The sequence below is a fragment of the Hyperolius riggenbachi genome, chromosome 5, assembly GCF_040937935.1.
Source record: "Hyperolius riggenbachi isolate aHypRig1 chromosome 5, aHypRig1.pri, whole genome shotgun sequence".
NCBI classification, from domain to species: Eukaryota; Metazoa; Chordata; class Amphibia; order Anura; family Hyperoliidae; genus Hyperolius; species Hyperolius riggenbachi.
Genome location: NC_090650.1, coordinates 87,551,318 through 87,571,567, shown reverse-complemented (window position 1 = coordinate 87,571,567; position 20,250 = coordinate 87,551,318). Strand labels below are relative to the sequence as shown.

Below are 20,250 nucleotides of genomic sequence, written 5' to 3'. Positions count from 1 at the left end.
CATCACGTTTTTATTGCTGTCTCTATTTTTCCTATCCCTGGGACCACCAGCAATCATAATAAAGTCATAGAAATCCATTCAGCAACCAGGGACAAGAGGTGCACAAGAATCTCCCCAGAGGGGACACAGACAGCAGTAACAGCCCAACAGAGAGTCTATCTTTCTGCAATAATTGTAGCAAAAACTTGGAGTTGGGAGTAAACCTGAGGTGAAAATAAACTGATGAGGTAAACCATTGTATTTATCCTCTTATTCCTAAACATGACTTTTTTAGACATCCCATGATTTTATTTTATAGTTAAACATTTACAAAGTAGATTGAATGTCTTGTTGCCTCTGCTCAGTAGCAGCCTAATAAGTGTCCTAGAGTTAGAAAAATGTCAATAGGTTATGTATTTTATCTCTCCCTGCCCTCAGAAGTTGTATTCTGACAGGAAAACTTTTATGGCTGTAATTAGCTTACCAGTGATGTGTACTGTATTCCCGACAAGGTACCGACAAGACAGAAGCTGTCACTTCCATGCCTAGAAATTAACTCCTTCAGGCACAAAAATAAAACAAGTAAAACAGCCTGGTTATTAAATGGACCCTGAGCAGTGGCTAAAAAAAGAAATCTGGACTTACCTGGGGCTTGCAAACAACCCCCCCACAAAGAGTCCAACAATTGTTTCGGGGGCCACGCAGGGTCCCCTTTTATCAAGGCATGTGGTAACCACATGCCTTGCTAAAGGGGGACCCTGCGTGGCCCCCCGAAACAATTGTTGGACTCATTGTGGCTACTGGCACAATAAAGCGTGTGCTATAACCTGATACGTGGTGTGCTGATAATATTTGCAAGTTCTGTTGTTTGTGGCAGTGCCTTTGCCACTTTATCAATCGCCCAGCGAAACTGAATGTGTGCCGACTCCATCGGCGGAATTTCAGGAGGCTTATGGTGACCGGCGTGCTTGCATGCAAGACTTCAGCCAAAGCCGGAAGCCCAATACCGGAACCACCAGTGGGAGGAAGGAAGGGAGCATGAGGATGCCGTGGACCTCGCTGGCTACAAGGGGCAGGAAGAAGCCCCAGGTAAGTCCAGATTTATTTTTTTTAGCCACTGCTCAGGGTCCCTTTCATATGTTTTGCACTATACATACACGTTTATCTCATCATGTTACGCATCGCCTCAGGTACACGTTAATCTTTATTGTGAAATGAGTGGATCTTGCTGTGTGTAATGCTGGCTGTCTGTGTGTTGCAGACTCTGTGCTCTCTGCTGGACTGTCTCCTGACCCCGGACAATGTGCCCCCAGATTCCTCCAGAGAGTTGTACGAGCTGTACTTTGTCTTCGCCTGTATCTGGGCATTTGGTGGGGCGCTGTACAAAGATCAGGTTAGTAATGACAGCTTGATATTTATTTGTTAGCAGAGCAGATCTCTTTGTCATATGTGTACCGCTCCATCCGAAATCCAATGCATATTAAGCGAGCGCGGAGCGGCTTCATTCATCAGGGTGACGGCAGCGAGGGTGAAGTATTCAAGCACATGACATCAAACACCACAAGATCTTTATTTCTTCTCGTCACCCTGTAATTTTCATTTATTAACTTCCTCTTTCTCCTACCGTTATGTAATTGCTCAGTCTTTTGTGTGTTTTCTTTCTTGATATTCCCATCTTCACTTTCATACCAAAAAGAACAAGGTCAGGAAGAACAAAGAAGATCAGGCCCAGCGATGTTAAAATGGAAACCGTCGAATCTATAAAGAATGACTAAATCTTCCATTGTAATCCTCCTTCTTGGGGACTTGGCTGTGTAATATGATCCTTCCGCAGTGGTTTCTGTGCCCCACTTTCGACATTTATAGCTAAAGTCCACACTCCATTGTGATACATGCACTGCCTAAACAGCTTTGGAGGCATGTTCTCTTTTCTGACACCTATAGGAAGTTTCTCCCTACTGACTTGCATGATTGGCTGATTCCCCTCTGTGTTATACCAGTTATACACATGCATTCCTGACAGGGCCAAATGATGCCAGGCAGGATCATGTGTTAGGTCTGGTCAATGAGATGCAAATTGTTCCGCGTTGATACAAAATTATGCACATTTTGTATGTAAATGTATGCAGCTTGAAAACGGACTAGCCAATTGCCTCCTTGGTGAGACCTGATTGGTCCATTTTCAAGCTGCATGCATTTATTTACTGATAAAATTTGATTAATCCAGTATGAAATTTGAAGCAGAACACAGTATAATATAAGCCATTTATAAAATTGCAGGTTTTATTTTGCAATAAGAACACTGCTGCTATGGTATTCCCTTTCTTCTTACTGGCCCCTGATTAGCTCACTTGGGTCACGTGATGCATTGCTTTTTTAGGCCTGGTGCACACCAAAAACCGCTAGCAGATCCGCAAAACGCTAGCTGTTTTTGAAACGCTTTTTCTTATTTTTATGTAGCGTTTCACCTAGCGTTTTGTGGTTTTGGGTAGCGGTTTTGGTGTAGTAGATTTCATATATTGTTACAGTACAGCTGTTAGATCCGCAAGACGCTAGCTGTTTTTGAAACGCTTTTTCTTATTTTTATGTAGCGTTTCACCTAGCGTTTTGTGGTTTTGGGTAGCGGTTTTGGTGTAGTAGATTTCATATATTGTTACAGTACAGCTGTTAACAGCTTCTGTAACAAAAACGCCTGCAAAACCGCTCTGAACTGGCGTTTTTCAGAGCGGTTTGCGTTTTTCCTATACTTTACATTGGAAGCAGAAACGCCTCCGCAATCCAAATAATGCCTCAGCCCGGGAGTATGCGTTTCAGCAAAACGCCTCCCGCTCTGGTGTGCACCAGCCCATTGAAATACATTACCCTAGTGTATCCTATCCACAGCCGCAAGCGGCTGTAAAAACGTGAGAAAACCCGCTTGGTGTGCACCAGCCCGTAGTGCCTATTGCATCTTTAGAAATTGCACGGCTGGAATTATTCGCTTTAAAGTCATAGTACAGGTTCTTTCCACATATTGTATGAAATATATCATAATTTGCAAGCTACAAAGTTTTATGCATTGGACAGAAACATTTTTTTTCATTACTCATTTTCTGTTACCTGATTTGCTGGGTTTGCAAAACTGTCTTCGTGTGTAAATGTCAGATGCACTTTGAATAGACTGCACAGCAGTCTGTGAAATATGCAGCCTCCTCCCTATCCCATCAGGACCCACATGATGTAGTGAGGGAGGAGCTAGGAGGGGCCTCCACTTATTTTTTTCACTGGGAACTCAGCCGATCACCTGACTGCAGTCACTCCTTTCTACTGCTGAAAAGTTTAGGGCTAGTTCACAAAGTGCAAATGTTTAACGCTTTTTGTAGTTATTTGCAGTTGCAATTCCCGCCATGTGTCTAGCAATTTTCTATCTATGCCTAGCGATTTCGGAGCATTTGCATTTAGCGATTTTTAGTTCTTGTGGCAAAACTGGAAATAAACTTTAAAGTAAGCTGTTAATCGAACAGCTTTTGGCAAAAAAAACAATTTTACGGTTTTCCTATACTTTAAATTGAGGTGTAATGTCCTCCAAAATGCTGCAGGACCTGTGTTTGCATTTGGGGGGAAAAATAACATTGCTGCGGTGTTGACTAGCCCATACAAACACATTCGCCAAGCACTTTTTGCAATGCTCAAAAGCGCTCAAAATCGCCCTTAGTGTGAACCCGCTCTAATTCAGATCAGCAAAGTCTCATCATTTATAGTATACATCGACTTTACCCTTTCTACATTCTCCTCAATGTGCTTTTTTTTTTAAAGTTAAGTAAAAGAGCATTGAGAAATGGCTACCTACATAGACAGTTTGGGGTGATGAACAGTAAAATATGGCTTTTATAAACATACTGTGAGTGTGCGGGATGGGTAAAATGCTTCACTATACAAATTGAGTGGGGAGGAACTGCAGATCTGTAATGCTGGCCACAAAGAGTTATTTTCACCCAACAGTTAGAGGAAGTGGGCAAAGTAAGGTGATCTGCTTCATACTGGGGAAGGAACTCTCATACTACTGGAAATTATGAGCTAGTGGATGCTGCCAGGGTGGAACTTTCAATGTTTTTATTTAAAACAAAAAAAGTGCAAATATACAAAGCAGAAAAAATAGTGCATAGCTAATAATGCAAATGTACTTTCATGCACATGAAAACAATGGGAGGCTCAACCAAGTCTAATACAAACATAGCTCACTTTTTTTAACAGTTGTATAAATAGCCTCCCTAGTCTACACACTTGTTCTTAGTAAGTGATTCAATGACCAAGTTCTAAAACTTAAAATGCATACATATAAGGTGTACATTTGTCACGGAGTAAGAAGCACTTAAAAATATTCTTCCTATGTGAGGCAAGAGTCACACTTGAGCAAATCATCAGTTTTTCCGCAGCCAAAAACGCATGCGGAATCCCATATACAATAGTGATAGTCTATGGTGCTTCTGTGTTTTCTGGAGGAAAATGATGGTCGCTTTCAGTGGTGACCCATCTTTGGGAGTACCATTCCTTCTTTTTTTTTTTTTTTTTTTTTAATATGACTTCCTCTAATTAGTGTTGTTTGCTTTCTTAGAAGGCAAACCAAACAATACTAAAGGCCCATACACCCGTCGGATTTTTTTAAACGACGGGCCGTTTGGATGTTGAATCGGGCGTGTGTACAGTCCGTCGTTCAGCTGATAGGACTGGATTTGAGCGATCCGCCAGGCGGATCGCTCAAGACCAGTCTTATCAGCTGAACAATGGACTGTACACACGCCCGATTTGGCATCTGAACGACGGGACGTCCAAACGACCCGTCGTTTCAAAAAATTTGACGTGTGTTTGGGCCTTAAGCATTGCTTTCTAGTAGGAGGGCTTTTCAGTCTCTTTTAGTCCCCTATACTTTCCTTGTGGTTTGAGTCACCCTAAGCTTCTTGCGTATTCTGTGCAAAAAGATTCCTCCGCACACCTTCCATAGAATAAAAACAGTCCTTTTTATTGAATCATGTTAGAAAAATAGAAAAAATAGGACAGCATGCAAGCTGACACATTTCTGACCCTACCGGGTCCTGAGTCGTAGATTCGTAGTTCTTGAGTATTCTGTTGTTCCTCTAATCTAATTAATATATTACACCGCATTGGCTCCTGGTCTTTGTTCTTTTTTTTTTTCTTTTTTTTTTGCTCCTGAGGATTCCTCTTGACTGCAGACATTTGGTCTTTAATTGTAGTATAAACCCAACATGTTAAAATTTGTATAAATTAGATAATTAATTAGTATTGATGAGATCACCAAAGGAACTGTGCATTGAACAACCCCCGCCTATATAATCAGCAGAACCAAATAGCATTTGTTTCTAAGCAAAAGATAATATATTTATAGGCACTTTACATACTTAATTTGTGACCTTTTATATCTGTAATTGATATTTTTGTTGACAAGGGCAAAACATTGCTGCTAAAGTCAGATTATTTTTTTCATAATCTATTCACTCAGTTACTATGGTCCATGTTTTTCATGCTGTATATGCTATGTTGCTTTAATGGTTGATTGTATCACAAGGTACATAACAAAAATCCATTCATTAGTACTCGTGTTAGGCCAAAGCAGATTCTTCTACTGATCTGCAACTTGCATGTGGGTCTCACAGTCCAAAATCGAAATAAGTGGCTTATTTCAGGATTTTCCCATAACCATACATTGAACTCTGTTTCTGACTGCAGAATTATTCTATTCACATGGCGTACTTAAGTGAGGATTCAGCGCACTGCTTTAATAAAAGCCACTTAATACTTACTGAGCTTTCTGGATGACTTTTCACCTAATCCAGCTAAATACATGACTGAGACTTATTATTATGTGGTAGTTCTGCTTCAGTTGAAATGTAAGGACAGTGAATGATCTAGACAGAGGTTAACAATAGGATGGAGTCTGACAGGAGCCTTTGTGATGAGGCTGGCGCCTTGTGACTGAGGTTCAGGTGTAACACAGCTGGGAAGGAGAGTGGGAACTTCTCATATCAGGCTCTTGTGAGATTGGCCGCTAATTAGGATATCTTTAAAAGTCAAACGCTCACCTTTCTATAAAAAAGCAATTTTTCTTAATGTGACTTTTTTTTCCTTATTTGAAGCTGATGGATTACAGAGTTGAATTCAGTCAGTGGTGGATTAAAGAAATGAAAGCGGTGAAATTTCCAGGCCAAGGAACAGTATTTGATTATTATCTGGATAACAAAACTAGAAAGTTCACCCTGTGGAGCGAAAAAGTCCCAACATTTATCATGGATCCAGAGATGCCTCTGCAGGTGGGTAGCCTAGAAACTCATTTGTGTTGTGGTTGGTGGGTTGGCCTTCGAATAAATCTGAGGCTGGTACACTTCAAAATGGTTCTGAATTAGTTAAACTTCCCAGCGCAGATTATACAAGGAAAATTAAAGCCCTTTACACCTGTACTCATAGTCGATGGTTTTTGGCTGAGGAGGCTGGTCTCTGCCTCTGCTGAGAATGTAGCATGTGTACGGCTGACCCTACCGGACACATTGACAAGAAATCCATTGTGCCAGTGCAAGCACATGCCAAGGGCATTGTTTTCCTCTTTACTCCTCCCACTTTGTCATGCACCGTGCTGTATCCTTTCTGCCCACTTTATAGCAACTGTATAGAACATGCCCCTGAACTGTCGCCTGAGGGATCAAGTCCCTATGGGCGACCGTGCTCATACATATGGAAGCACCATTACACTAGATTGGTAGCCATGAGTTGGATTCATAAATTTTCTCCGGTTTTGTGTCTTTTCTGTACGTTTGGAAAGAGCTCTGTCTTTCTGATACCTTACCTCCATCATCCACAACTTATTATACTTATTATTATACAGCAGACCCTATGCCAGTGATGGCTAACCTTGACACCCTAGCTGTGGTGGAACTACAAGTCCCCATGAGGCATTGCAATATTATGACAGCTCTAAGCATAAATCGGGGAGATAGAGGCATGATGGGATATGTAGTTTTGTCACAGCTGGAGTGCCAAGATTAGCCATCACTGGCATAGGGTCTGCTGTCCTGTGCTTTCCAGGACCAACTAAGCTCTGGTCACTTTATCTAAGCATGGTGTAGCCACTTTACAAATTTCTGGTATAACCAAACCCTCATTATGCACAAGTCTCTTTCTAAAGTCTCTAAATTCTTGCATTCTGAGTGCCAGATATATGTTGGCCTGCATTTTCATTGTTTGTGTAGGAAATCCTACTTACTAATTGTTATGATTTTTTTCCCCGCATCATTGCAGGCACTCTTCGTCCATACCTCTGAAACCACATGTCTTGGATACTTTTCCGATTTACTCATACAGAAAGCCAAGCCAGTTATGTTAGTGGGGAGTGCTGGAGTGGGCAAGACCGTGTTCTTGAATGACAGGTTAGCCTGTCTGTCAGATCAATATATGGTAGCCAAAGTCCCCTTCAACTACTATACTACGTCAGCTGCTTTGCAGAGTAAGTATGATCATTTGGTGTGGATTTTAACTGTACTTAATTGATGGGAATAGCATAAAATTATTTTATCAGTACATGCTATGCATATTTAAAAAAAGGAAATACTTATTTCTTCAACTATTTTTATTTATTTATTAATGGTGGTCACATTCTGTACTGCACTTGGGGAACCAGTCAGCGAACCATAAAAAGTATACCATTAATTGCTAGATATTTTTTCATTGTATATATGTGCTTTGTCTGCCAATCAGGGGTGTTGGAGAAGTCTTTGGAGAAGAAAGCTGGACGTAACTATGGCCCTATTGGTAACAAAAAGTTGGTGTATTTCATTGATGACATGAACATGCCTGAGGTTGACAAGTATGGAACAGTGCAACCACATGCCTTGATCAGACAACACTTCGACTACGGGCACTGGTAATACTCTCACATGGCTGTGCCATTTAATACATGTAAACATAATGTTAATTTAGCAGTATTACTTTTTTTGTGAATGGATTATGTCATCTTTATTGGCTGTCTGTCACTGTGTAGGTATGAACGGCAGAAAATGACTCTGAAAGAAGTTCACAACTGTCAGTATGTGGCCTGTATGAATCCAACTGCTGGAAGCTTCACCATCAATCAACGACTGCAGGTAAGATTGTACCTCATAAACTCAGTGGTGTAGAGCAGAGCCAAGACAGACAAAAACGGCACTGGAAACTTGGGTGCCGCCATAGGCCGTAATGCCAGTAATTTGGGCCCTGTCAAAAACGATAAAAGCGACGTAATTCGTCCGCCAGCAGTAGCTGGAAGATGAATGACATCTTTCCCCAGTGTCAATGGTGGCCTGGAGGTAGAATAGTAATTAACGCCACCGGGACTTTGCAGGAGCAGGGTGAGCTGTTTTCAGCTTCAACTGGCGCCCAACTTTCCCAGCGCCTTAATTACATATGTGGGTGGAAATTTCACAGTCTCCATCGTATAGACAGTAATGTTGTGTGGTGCCTTCCAAATATTTTATGAAGGTTGCAGTGCAGACTGCAATTACCTAAAGAGAATCTGTACTCTAAAATTCTTACAATAAAAAGCATACCATTCTATTCATTATGTTCTCCTTTGCCTCTCTGTGCTGTTTCTGTTTCCTGCTGCAACCCTGGCTTGTAATTGCCAGTTGTAGGCAGTGTTTACAAACAAAAGACATGGCTGCTAATTAGAGTGTGATAGGTTCAGAAAAGCTCAGTCTGTGACTCATACAGAGCCTGCAGGGGGCCTGGAGAGGGTGTGTATAGCTTCTATCCTATCACAAACAGAGTAGCACATTCCTGCCTGAGCCCGACAAAGCCGTCAAAGGAAAGAAGATTAGATTATATAACAGAGATAACACAGCCACTGTGCAACTAGGAAAGGCTGCAGTTAGACAGAGCACATTAGAACAGGTATAGGAACTTATAGGATAGAAGAAATAATGCTCAACATTTTGTTACAGAGTCTCTTTAACAAAGCCTTACTAAAATTGAGAAGTCTTTCACTGAACATACCGTGTTTCCCTGAAAATAAGACAGTGTCTTATATTATTTTATGCACCAAAAGATGTGGTAGCACTTATTTTCAGTGGATTTCTTATATTTTTGTGATTGCACAAGTTCCCGTGCTGTGTGTCCTTCTGCTTTCCCCACTGTGCTGCCTCTTCCTCTACTGGATCCATCTCTTGTGTGCCCCTTGTATGTTTAGTGTCCTCATGGTGTACCCCTCTGTATCTGTGTCCTCCTATCCCCTGTCATCCTGTGTCCCCTTATGTCCTCTGCTGTGTCTTCCATTGTCCCTCATGTCCTTCTGGTATCCCCCTGCATCCTCTTTCCCCAGCTCAATGCTGCTGTGTCCCCGAACTTCACCCTATTGGGAAGAATTACGACAACTTGTGTTTCTGCTGGAGCCAACGGTCTCCCAGGTGGGACCACAGCTCTGTTATTGGACCAATCACTGCACTTGCTGAGTAGAAGTAAGTGCAGTGATTGGCCCGAAGACGGTGCCATGGTCCCACCTGCGAGACCATGGGCTCTGGTAATAACACAAGTTGCCATACTTTTTCCCCTTACTGCCACTAGGGCTTACTTTCGGGGTAGGGTTTATATTTTGAGCATGTTCGGTATCAGGCTAGGTATGGTCATTGCTTCACATTAAGGATGTATATTCAGTACTTCCAAGCTGATGCAGAATTATGTACATTTTTATGCAATAACAATTTGGATCTCACCTTGGCTTCATTAGATGTGTAAATTCTCAAGCTGCATAAATTAGCATTAAACATTTGCATAATTCTGCATCAACCTGGGATTATTTGCATCTCATAGACCAGGCATGGGCAAACTTGGCCCTCCAGCTGTTAAGGAACTAAAAGTCCCACAATGCATTGCAGGAGTCAGACAGCCACAGTCATGACTCATAAAGGCAAATGCTATTGTGGGACTTGTAGTTCCTTAACAGCTGGAGGGCCAAGTTTGCCCATGCCTGTCATAGACCATCCCTGGTTCTGAGTGTAGCACTTGGGTTCTTAGAGAAGTTCTCTCTTAAGAATTCTGGAGTACTTATTAAAGGACGTACAGTGGATAGATACAGTAGGTTTCTATAGAAATCACCCCAAACTGTTTTTTTGTGAAGAGCTTCTGAGACAGTCACAGAATACATTAACTACAGTCTCTTCTTGATTTTCATTAGGTCAGGGTTTTTATTGTGAAGTTCGTAGTTTCATGTGAATTTGAAGTGGTTTCTCTCAATCCTTTAATCCTGTTTAGAGACATTTCACAGTGTTTGCTGTAAATTTCCCTTCAAATGATGCCTTGGAAGCCATCTTTGCCAAGATCCTTAGTTCCCACTTCCAGCAGCACTCATTTCACCCATCCATCCTCCGCACTGGTCCTACGATCATCCAGGCCGCCATGTGGCTCAGCCAGAAGATGGTGCAGAATTTCCTTCCCACTGCTATCAAGTTCCATTACATTTTTAACCTGAGGGACATTGCCAACGTTTTCCAGGTAAGTGACATATTGCTCAATTATTCTAGTGCATCTTTATGAATTATAATATCATATAAAAGTTAATTCAGTAATTCAATTAAAAAAGTAAAATTCATGTATAGCATGGATTCACTACACAGAGTGGTTTACCGTATTTCAAGCATTTATTTATTTTAATTTAGCTGATTATGGCTTACAGGCAATGCTTTCAAGAATGTTGCTATTTTATATATTAGTAAGCAGTTTGTATAGCCAGGTGACCCATTTTTTGGACATTTTATATAATTTTTTTACTAGTTAGATAAATCAACAAGCTCGATTGAGGCAAATGTAAAGATGCCTATACATCTAGTGATGTATGGGCAGATAGACCGAGAGACAGATCTCTCTCTGATCAAACCTGATCAGAGAGAGAGCTTCTGGCTGGACCAATTGAGCTTCTCCCAGCCTCATCCACTGCTTCCGCATGAGCGCCCCATGTGGTTGCTGCGTATAGTGGCGGAGAAGTGGTGGACAAGACTGGCAAGAGCTGGACAGTCATGGCAGATGGAGCAGGTAAGATTTGGATGCATGGGCTCTGACAGGGCACATTTACATTTAAAGGGACAGCGGCCAGGGGTTCCATTGTCAGTTGCTGCGATATCACACGCCATTATTGCCATGCCTACGCTCAGCCATGTCGGCCCGAGATTTCCCAGAATGTTTGACGGATACATTGGACCGATTTCAGATTGAAATAGGTCGAATTGTCAATCAGGCATGCTTGTGGCAGCACTGATTTTCATCCTATTTGATGAAATTATCAAATCAGATGGTCAATTAGGCCGCAACATCAATAGCTATATAGCCACCTTAAGGGTGTGGTACAGCCAGTTCAGATAGCTAAATTATATTTATGCTATTAGATTGTTTACCGGGTCTGTGTGCCAGCTTACTCTGACGCAGCTTACTCCGCAGGCAAGGCTACACACGATTCATATTGTGTTCCTTCACTTCAAAGTTGCAACATTTAGTGATTACACTCCACTTTTACACTTTCTGCATCACTCACTACTGAAATGACACATAGGCAGTGGCATAGCTAAGAAGCTGTGGGTTGCAAGTTTTGCATTGGGGAGCCCCCAAGCTTGCTATAAATAATCAATCAAGGACAACCACAGCGTCAAAGGTGAAAGAAGGGGATGGGAAGCAGTTGTTAATGATCACTGCTATTCAAAGCATCTATAAACGTGATTATTACAAGCACAGGACCAATAAAGAGCTAATACTGTGGTTGAGGGTGGGCCCAATGCGGTCGCTACCTCTCCACCCCCTATTGCTACGCCACCTGCACATAGGAATGCCTATTCTGCCTCTTCATCTTCCAATGAAAGACACTTTGGGCTCTATTCACAATCACACATGCGGTTAGAGATTTTTGACCACTATATTACTTCCAGTGATAATTTCCGCATTTTTTTCCACATTCACTACAAATTTTCCACATGCGAGAACAATGGAAAAAAAATTGGGGAAACATGTGTAATTACATATTAAACATGAAGAAGACCTGCGTAAAAAAAAGTGGCATGAAAAAACTTGTCAAAAAAAAAAGATTAAAGTCCAGCAAACACAGCGCTCAAGGCTCCAGACTCCATTTAAGTCAATGGGAAGCGAAATATATCACCAAGTACTAGTAGGTGATATAAAATCGGTTGTTAAGTCAGAAATAATGTGCCCCTTTTTATTTGTGAATTTCGTTATTTTGCGGGAATTTCAGACTTTTGCTGGCTTTTACCACACTTTTTACGCATGTGGGTAAACCATGCGTAAAATTTTACACATGCGGTAAATAAACATGCGTAAAATTTTGTGAATGTCAAGATGGTCTTATTTCAGTAGGGAATTTACCACAAGTGCCTTTCTGCATGCGGAAAATGTTTGTGAATAGAGCACTTTGTCAGAAATGTTTGTGACTCTGTTCTTTTGATTTCCTTTCTTTCTCTGCAGGGAATTTTATTTGCCACTCCGGATTGTGTAAAGCAACCGAATGACCTTATTCAGCTGTGGCTTCACGAGTCTTCTCGAGTTTATGGAGATAAACTGATAGAGTCCAAAGATTCAGATTTGTTTAAGAAACTGATTCAAGATACAGCCAGGAAATACTTTGAGGTAATAAGCATTTGGCAATGTATGCAAGGAAATCCTTTGAACTTAACTACAAGTTCCAGGATTGTACATGAATTAAGATTCATAGAAAACGTACATTGACTAGTCTAAATAGAAAATGCCAGTGTGCTTCAGTTAAAGTGAACCAAGCACCATTTTTAGCACCCAGGGCATCTCAATACCACATTAAACACGCATGCCATCAATGTGTCTCATCTTTTTAAAAAAATCGTAAATTTTACATCTGCTTTTTGCATTTAAAAGTTTAGCAGAGGCCTTTATTATTCTACTTCCACCTACTTCCCAGACCTGCCTGACCTCAGAAATTTGAGGCAGATAAGGATTGCTGTATTTATTTTATTGCACACATTAGCAAAAAGCTTTCATCAGCAAGGGAGGTGAAGATATTGGCACTATGCTTCAAATAGTTTACAGAAGTCACAGATGCCATCTTCACACCTTCCCTGTGCATAAATAATGGGCAGCTAGAAGGGGAGGGGGAAACATGGCAGCGCCTACAGCTATTCGAGACCAGGAAAAAAGTGGTGCTTTGCACCCTTTAATATACGTGCAGTAGGACTTAACCACTTCCGGATTCTCGGTGCGTATATGTACGCCCCTGAATCCTGAAGTGTATTCCATGGAAACGGCCGCTCGTATGAGCGGCCGTTCCATGTCAGTTCACGGAGGGTGTCTCCGTGAACACCCTGCGAGCCGATCGGCGGCTCGCAGGGTAAATGTAAACACACGGGGAAGATCTTCCCCGGTGTTTACATCTATACGGCGCTGCTGCGCAGCAGCGCCGTAGAGGAGATCGGTGATCCCCGGCCTCTGATTGGCCGGGGATCGCCGGCATCTGATAGGCTAAAGCCTATCCCATCAGGCGCAGGACGGAAATCCGTCCTGCGCCGCTCACAGGGGGAGGGAGAGGGGGGGAAGGAGGCCAGGAAGCGCTGCGGAGGTGGGCTTTGAAGAGCCCCCCCCGCAAGCGCAAGCAGCCGGCGGCGATCAGACCCCCCCCCCAGCATGACATCCCCCTAGTGGGGAAAAAAGGGGGGAAGTCTGATCGGCCTGGCTGCAACCTGATCTGTGCTGTGGGCTGGAGAGCCCACGCAGCACAGATCAGCACAAAATAGCATGGTATAGAAGTGGTTAATATACTAAAATTTTATTTTCTTACACAAATATTTGTGCTTTGATAAAAAGCATAATTCTTATTCCTATTCCATGTATTGGCATGAATACTGTAAAGTTATTTGATTTTTTTTTTTTTTTATGATGATTTTTAACGCTAGCGATAAGCATAAGTTTAGTGTGTAGATTTCCACTGACTCATGGGGCGATATTAATACATTTCTAACAGCTAGCTAATTGACTAGATGCCAGTTAATTACAGGCAGCTCCTGGCTTTGATAGACTCAATTTCTATCACCTTGTAGAGGTGGCCACACGTGATACAATAACATTTTCCATTTTTTTTATAACAGTAGATCGGGAGTTACAGATTTTTCTGATCAAGTTTTATGAAAATTGAATGTTGTAGGGTAGATTATCAATTGCTTTATTTATAGACCCAAGCAATTTTTCACAGTTTTGAATTTATTAATTTTTTAATAAATGGGGATGTTTTGAACGTGTGTGTGATGCATTGGTCAGATTTGTCAAATTTTACAATCAGTCGCCTGTGAAGCTTCCCGGTCCCCGGCGATGACGTATGGCCGACCTGGAGGTCGGTCTGTACTGCGCCTGCGCAAAAGGCGCTGTCAACCATCTCCACGTGGACCGGAGCGTACTGTGCCGGCACAGAGCTATTGCGCCTGCGCAGTACGCTCTGAACCACGTGGCGATGGTTGAAAGCGCCGCTCGCGCAGGCGCAGTTCAGTACGCAATTCCACCTATCTATCCAATGTGAAATTGCATGGTGTGTACTAGGCTTAAAGGAGTCATCAGGGGGATATGAGGACAGTAAGTGCTACTTACCCGGGGCTTCGTCCAGCCCCAAGTTCTCAGCATGTCCCTCGCTGTGGCCTGATGTCATCGCCAGGGAACGGGAAGCTTCACAGGCGAATGGCTCACCGCGGAGCTGCAGCGAGGGACATGCTGGGAGCTTGGGGCTGGATGAAGCCCTGGGTAAGTAGCACTTATTGTCCTCATTTCCCCCTGATGACTCCTTTAAGCCTAGTACACACCATGCAATTTCCCATTGGATAGATAGGTGGAATAGAATAGAGAGGTCCGATCTGATTTCGGATTGTTTTCTGGTCGATTTTCCGATCACTTCTATACAAAGTCAGAAAATCAATCGGAAATCAGATCAAACCTGTCGAAAATAATCAATTCGACCAGTCTATCTGATGGGGACTTGCATGGTGTGTACCAGGCAATAAAGTTCTTGTAACTGCTGGTTTACCTGTTTTGTTTTTTCATAGATATATACAGGTAGTCCCCGGTTAATGAACGCGATAGGGGCTGTAGGTTCGTTCTTAACCTGAGATGTGTGTGCCTAAGGAGAAGGCATTGGGATGTGTGTGTCTGAGGAGAAGGCACTGAGATGTGTGCGCCTAAGGAGAAGGCACTGAGATGGGTGTGTCTGAGGAGAAGGCACTGAGATGTGTGCGCCTAAGGAGAAGGCACTGAGATGGGTGTGTCTGAGGAGAAGGCACTGAGATGTGTGCACCTAAGGAGAAGGCACTGAGATGGGTGTGTCTGAGGAGGAGGCACAGAGATGTGTGTTGTGTCAAACAGAAGGAATCACGGGACTAGTCTGTAGACTGAATGTAACTTTATAGCTCTCGTTTTCCAGTTTCTGTAGACACGCTGTAGAATGGCTTCTTTTTTCTATGCACATAAAGTAAGAAAAAATGTTTGCTAGTAGCTCATACAACACATTGCCAAAAGAAAAGTACTGAGTTTTTCTTCACAAAAGTAGAATTTTATTTTAAAGTGACCCTGTAGTGAAAGGGAGATGAAGGCTACCATTTAAACACTACACATTACCTGGCAGTCCTACAGACACTGTGCCTCTAATACTTTATGCCACTGACACAGAATGAAGATGCAGATCAGGAGCTCTGAGGGCCTGAGCCCAGTGAGGCAGTTGTGTCCGCTTTTCAGTTACACACCAATGTTACAGATGCTGAAAAGCGGACAGAAGCAGACACAACTGCATTAGTGGGCTCAGGCCCTGATTAAAGACTGGCAAAAAACAACTTACAGGCGTTTCAGGTGTGTGATTCAGATACTACTGAATAAAATCTCCAGGACAGCCAGGGAATTGGCATTGCTTACGAAAAACTAAGTATGACCGCCTCCAGATCCCTCTCACCATAGGATCAATGTTCCCAAGCCGATAGACAAGAGCCTGTTTTTATGCAATAAACTATTCTTAAACTGGTGCAATAACAATTATTAAGCTAATCACTTAACACTATATGCAACTTTTCTAAATATTTGGCATGCTTTGATGCAATCCTCTATTTCTGCCTTTTTTACCGTCACTTATGGTTTTTAGATGCACCTTGGGGGTTGTCATGATGACAATTAAGTGAATTTGAACTTGAGCCCCAAACACTTGCTCAACAGCGGTCTTTAATGCAGCAGAATTATCAAGCAACTTTTGTTGTGAAACAAGTTGAACAACCAAACAAAGTTGCTTGCTATTGTTTACACAACTGATGAGACTGATAAGACGTCAATCCAACTGTTGGATGGACGTCTTATCAGTCTTATCAGTTGTGTGAACAATAGCAAGCAACTTTTTTTTGGTTGTTCAGCTTGTTTCACAACAAAAGTTGTTTGATAATTGTGCTGCATAAAAGACCGCTGTTAAGCGTGTGTATAGGGCTTTAGAAACGGTCTTTATTATCCCTCACATTATAATTTCAGTTCTTTATCCTTGGGGGCAGTCCTCATTTCCTAGGTGGGGCAAGGGTGATAAAAAGTGGACTTGAGCTAACAAGTTAGCTGTGAATAATGTCCTTGAGGCCAAATAAGAAGTGTGGAACAGAGGTGGCAGCATTAACAGGGTGTAGAGCAAAGGTGATGAACTCCAGTCCTCGAGGACAATATCCATGCCAGTGTTCAGGATGTACTGAGAAATGGAGATATCTGTTCCACATGATGAACCCTACCTTTCCTGATTCAGTTCCATCAATTTATTTGAGCTGTGCAACAAATGTGTTAGGAGCTCAGCCCTTAAGGACTGCAGTTCAACATCCCTGGTAGAATGTGTGTCCTCTGGCTGGATCAAAACCCACCAAAGTTGTCAAAAATAAAGGACGTTAGTTATCAAAACATTGCAGTATTTTACATCATGTCATTAGTGACTGTTTCCTCCGTGGGTGCAAAAGTTTGGAATTAATGTGTTTAATTTGGTCACAGCCTCTAGCACCTATCTTTGTCTACTTGAGGTCTCTGTTGGGATGATCACAGCTCCAGTTTATTTGCAAGTCTCTGGAGAGCTCATGCTCATCAAATACTGCAGTACCCATTGATAAGACACTGGCATGGCCAGTTAGTACCTCCATCATAAAAGCATTGCCCACCTGAGTTAAAGACGAAACTGGTAAACCGAAATAAACCCCAGTGGTAAGAAGAAAGAAAGAACTAGGGGGGAGGAGGCGCCCTGGGGTATGAGGGTAATGGCTGGAGAAAACCAATAAAAGTTTTAAAATCCCTTACCACTAAGAAAGGACCAAGCTAATGAGGTAAGTAAAAAAAAATGAGATCAGACACTTGGAGGATAATGCATTTTGCGGATCTTTGTCCACGTCTTCTGATCAAACAATGTGTCTGTTGTGTAGATTATCATGAGTGTGGAGCAACTGTACAAGAAAGACTAACCCTGAAAAATAATTCCCTTTGACTTGCAATAAGGTGTTGAGTTGCTAAAGGCTATGGGAAGGTAAATTATGATCAAAATGATCAAAACGTGACCAACTTGACCAACCAAAGAATTCTTGTTATGATTTATTATGTCCACAATGCAAAGTGCCAAGGCTGAATAGTGCTGAAAATGAAAAAAGTCTTTTGTCTTTTCGCTTTTTCCCTAGGGTATCGAAGACCACATCTTATTAAAGCAGCCACTTATATTTAGTCACTTTGCTAATGGAGTTGGAGAGCCATCTTATATGCCTGTCCAAGGATGGGATGCCCTCAGGAAAACACTTGATGAAGCCCTAGACAGCTACAATGAGCTGAATGCAGCCATGAATCTGGTCTTGTTTGAAGATGCCATGCAACATGTGTAAGTGATATGCAGACATCATCAAAAAACATGCGCGGTTAAAGAAGAACTCCACAAAGAGTTGGTGCATGTAATATTGAATAGGAGTACCATTTGTAACCCATTCCTTTTAAAAGGATAGTACAAGGTGAACAGAGGCATCAAAAGATAAAGATGGTGGACTTACCTCCTCCAAGTAGACACAAAAACATATTAAAGGGGTTCTTTAACCTTAAAAAAAAACAGCAAGGCTTGGTGTACAGAGGCGCCAGAGTAGAATAAAAACGTTAAAAAACCGTCTAAAAGAGGGGGATGTTCAGGTGGACTTACCTTCCTCAAAAATATAAAACTCAATTGAGTCACAATATATCAATACAAAAATGTTTATTGAACTCCACTTAGTGCAACGCGTTTCGCAGGTGTGGTCCTGCTTCATCAGGCAAACAGGAGTATAACTCAATGGGTCTAGATGCAGAAGTGAGCGCCTCTGTTCTTACTTCTGCATCTAGACCCATTGAGTTATACTCCTGTTTGCCTGATGAAGCAGGACCACACCTGCGAAACGCGTTGCACTAAGTGAAGTTCAATAAACATTTTTGTATTGATATATTGTGACTCAATTGAGTTTTATATTTTTGAGGGAGGTAAGTCCACCTGAACATACCCCTCTTTTAGACTTTTTTTAACGTTTTTATTCTACTCTGGCGCCTCTGTACACCAAGCCTTGCTGAAATCTTGAGTCCACCCTCGGTGGAGTGGTGCTACCCCGTTTCCTATCTACAGAGAGCGACATCTTAAAAACCTGAGTAGGGTCAGGTTCTAATACTCCCCACCTGCACTTGAAGTGGTTGCCTATGGGTAACCCATGTTTGTGAGTATATCTAAAATATTTTGCTTTTAACCACAACCAACTTAACAATACTACACCATATCGGGCTCTCGATTTCTCTTTGTTTTTCCAAGCACTTAAAAAAAAAAGTTTCACTTACCTGGGGCTTCTTCCGGCCTCCTGCAGACGTCCTGTCCCACGCTGCCAATAAATGATACTCATGTCCCCCGGAACGGGTCACTTTCCCATTATTCGTGTAACTTGACAAATGCAACTGTGCCTGCGCGGCCATTGCCATGCATGTCCTCACTCTCTCTCCCAATCCCGGGAGCGTCTTGCCCAGGTGCAGTACAAGAAAACTTTATACTGCGCCTGCGCAGGACACTTCTGGCATCGTGAGCAGGAGCGAGGGCGCGTGCAGGTGCAGTTGCATTTGTCTAGGTAGACGAATAATGGAAAAGTGAGCCGCTCCGAGGGGCATGAGAATCCTTTAGTGACGGCGTGGGAAAGGACGTCTGCAGGCGGCCGGTAAAAGCCCCAGGTAAGTGAAACTTTTCTTCTTTTTTTTTAAGGTTGAAGAACCCCTTTATCGTTTTAAAAAAGAAAATTTATTGATAGAAAGTTCTTTGCAACGCGTTTTGCAAGTATGTCCCTGCTTTATCAGGCAATGGGGTAGGACTAAATGGCAAATGCAGGTCTCAGTCTGGGCCAAGTGCCTCTTTAGAAGGATGTTTGTACATCAGAAGTTAAAAAAAAGTAATTAAATTTTTTTAGTTGACCTATCCTAGTGTTTTCCTGTAGTGTACACCTTTACTTTTTCCCATACAGTCAAGTAAGCGTATATTTATGAAACAAGAGGTTTTCTTTAATTTCAGTACACTTCTTATACCTAAAATTATAAAAGGGGATCGTGAATAATGAAGCTCTGTACAGCTTCACTAAACTTAAAATAATACTATCAATGCCCAAGTGTTCTAAAATGACAAATTGCAAATAATGTCTAAGTAGCTGTGTAAACATTATTATCCTACTTTCATGTTAAATATCAGAGGCAAAAGCTTTGATTTATCGAGTGTAGGATTTAGCTATATTGGGACAAATCGATTGCAGAAGGGTGTCTGCTTCAATGCACAGCCAGTGTTGCATATCAGACTACAGAGTATTTTTCTCAGAAAGCAAAAACCTGTATGAAAAGCTGTGACAAAAGCTGTGAGCTTTCTCTCTCTCTCACACAAGTTACACACAGTGTTAACTGATCAAGTGTGAGGGGAATTTCCCCTCTCCTCATGGCTCATTCTGCCGTCAGTTTTGTTGTCAGTAAAGTTTGAAAGTATTTTGATAACAGTAAACAAAGAGGTTGCCAGTGAAATGTATACACCAGTACTTAGCAGCACTTCCCAAACATTTCCTATCTCAATTGAAAAAAATATATGTTAATCAATAGTGTTCCTTTAACAATATTGTTCTTTACCTAACTGGTCTCTTTTAAGCATCGGTCCATTGAGAGTCATGTATTTAATTATTAATATTACTTAGTATTTATATAGCGCTGACATCTTCTGCAGCACTTTACAGAATG

The 20,250-nt window shown here is 41.9% G+C and overlaps 1 protein-coding gene across 2 annotated transcripts in view; it reads left to right on the top strand.

Moving 5' to 3' along the window:
• Positions 1-20,250, top strand: part of DNAH11 (dynein axonemal heavy chain 11) — a 383,233-nt gene that overhangs the window by 193,024 nt on the left and 169,959 nt on the right. For both annotated transcript variants that reach the window (XM_068235964.1, XM_068235965.1), the window contains 8 exons: positions 1,241-1,372; positions 6,111-6,284; positions 7,267-7,471; positions 7,723-7,888; positions 8,006-8,108; positions 10,249-10,488; positions 12,460-12,621; positions 17,670-17,863. In XM_068235964.1, coding sequence (XP_068092065.1) covers positions 1,241-1,372; positions 6,111-6,284; positions 7,267-7,471; positions 7,723-7,888; positions 8,006-8,108; positions 10,249-10,488; positions 12,460-12,621; positions 17,670-17,863 — 1,376 coding nt within the window. The remainder of the gene's footprint in view (positions 1-1,240; positions 1,373-6,110; positions 6,285-7,266; positions 7,472-7,722; positions 7,889-8,005; positions 8,109-10,248; positions 10,489-12,459; positions 12,622-17,669; positions 17,864-20,250) is intronic.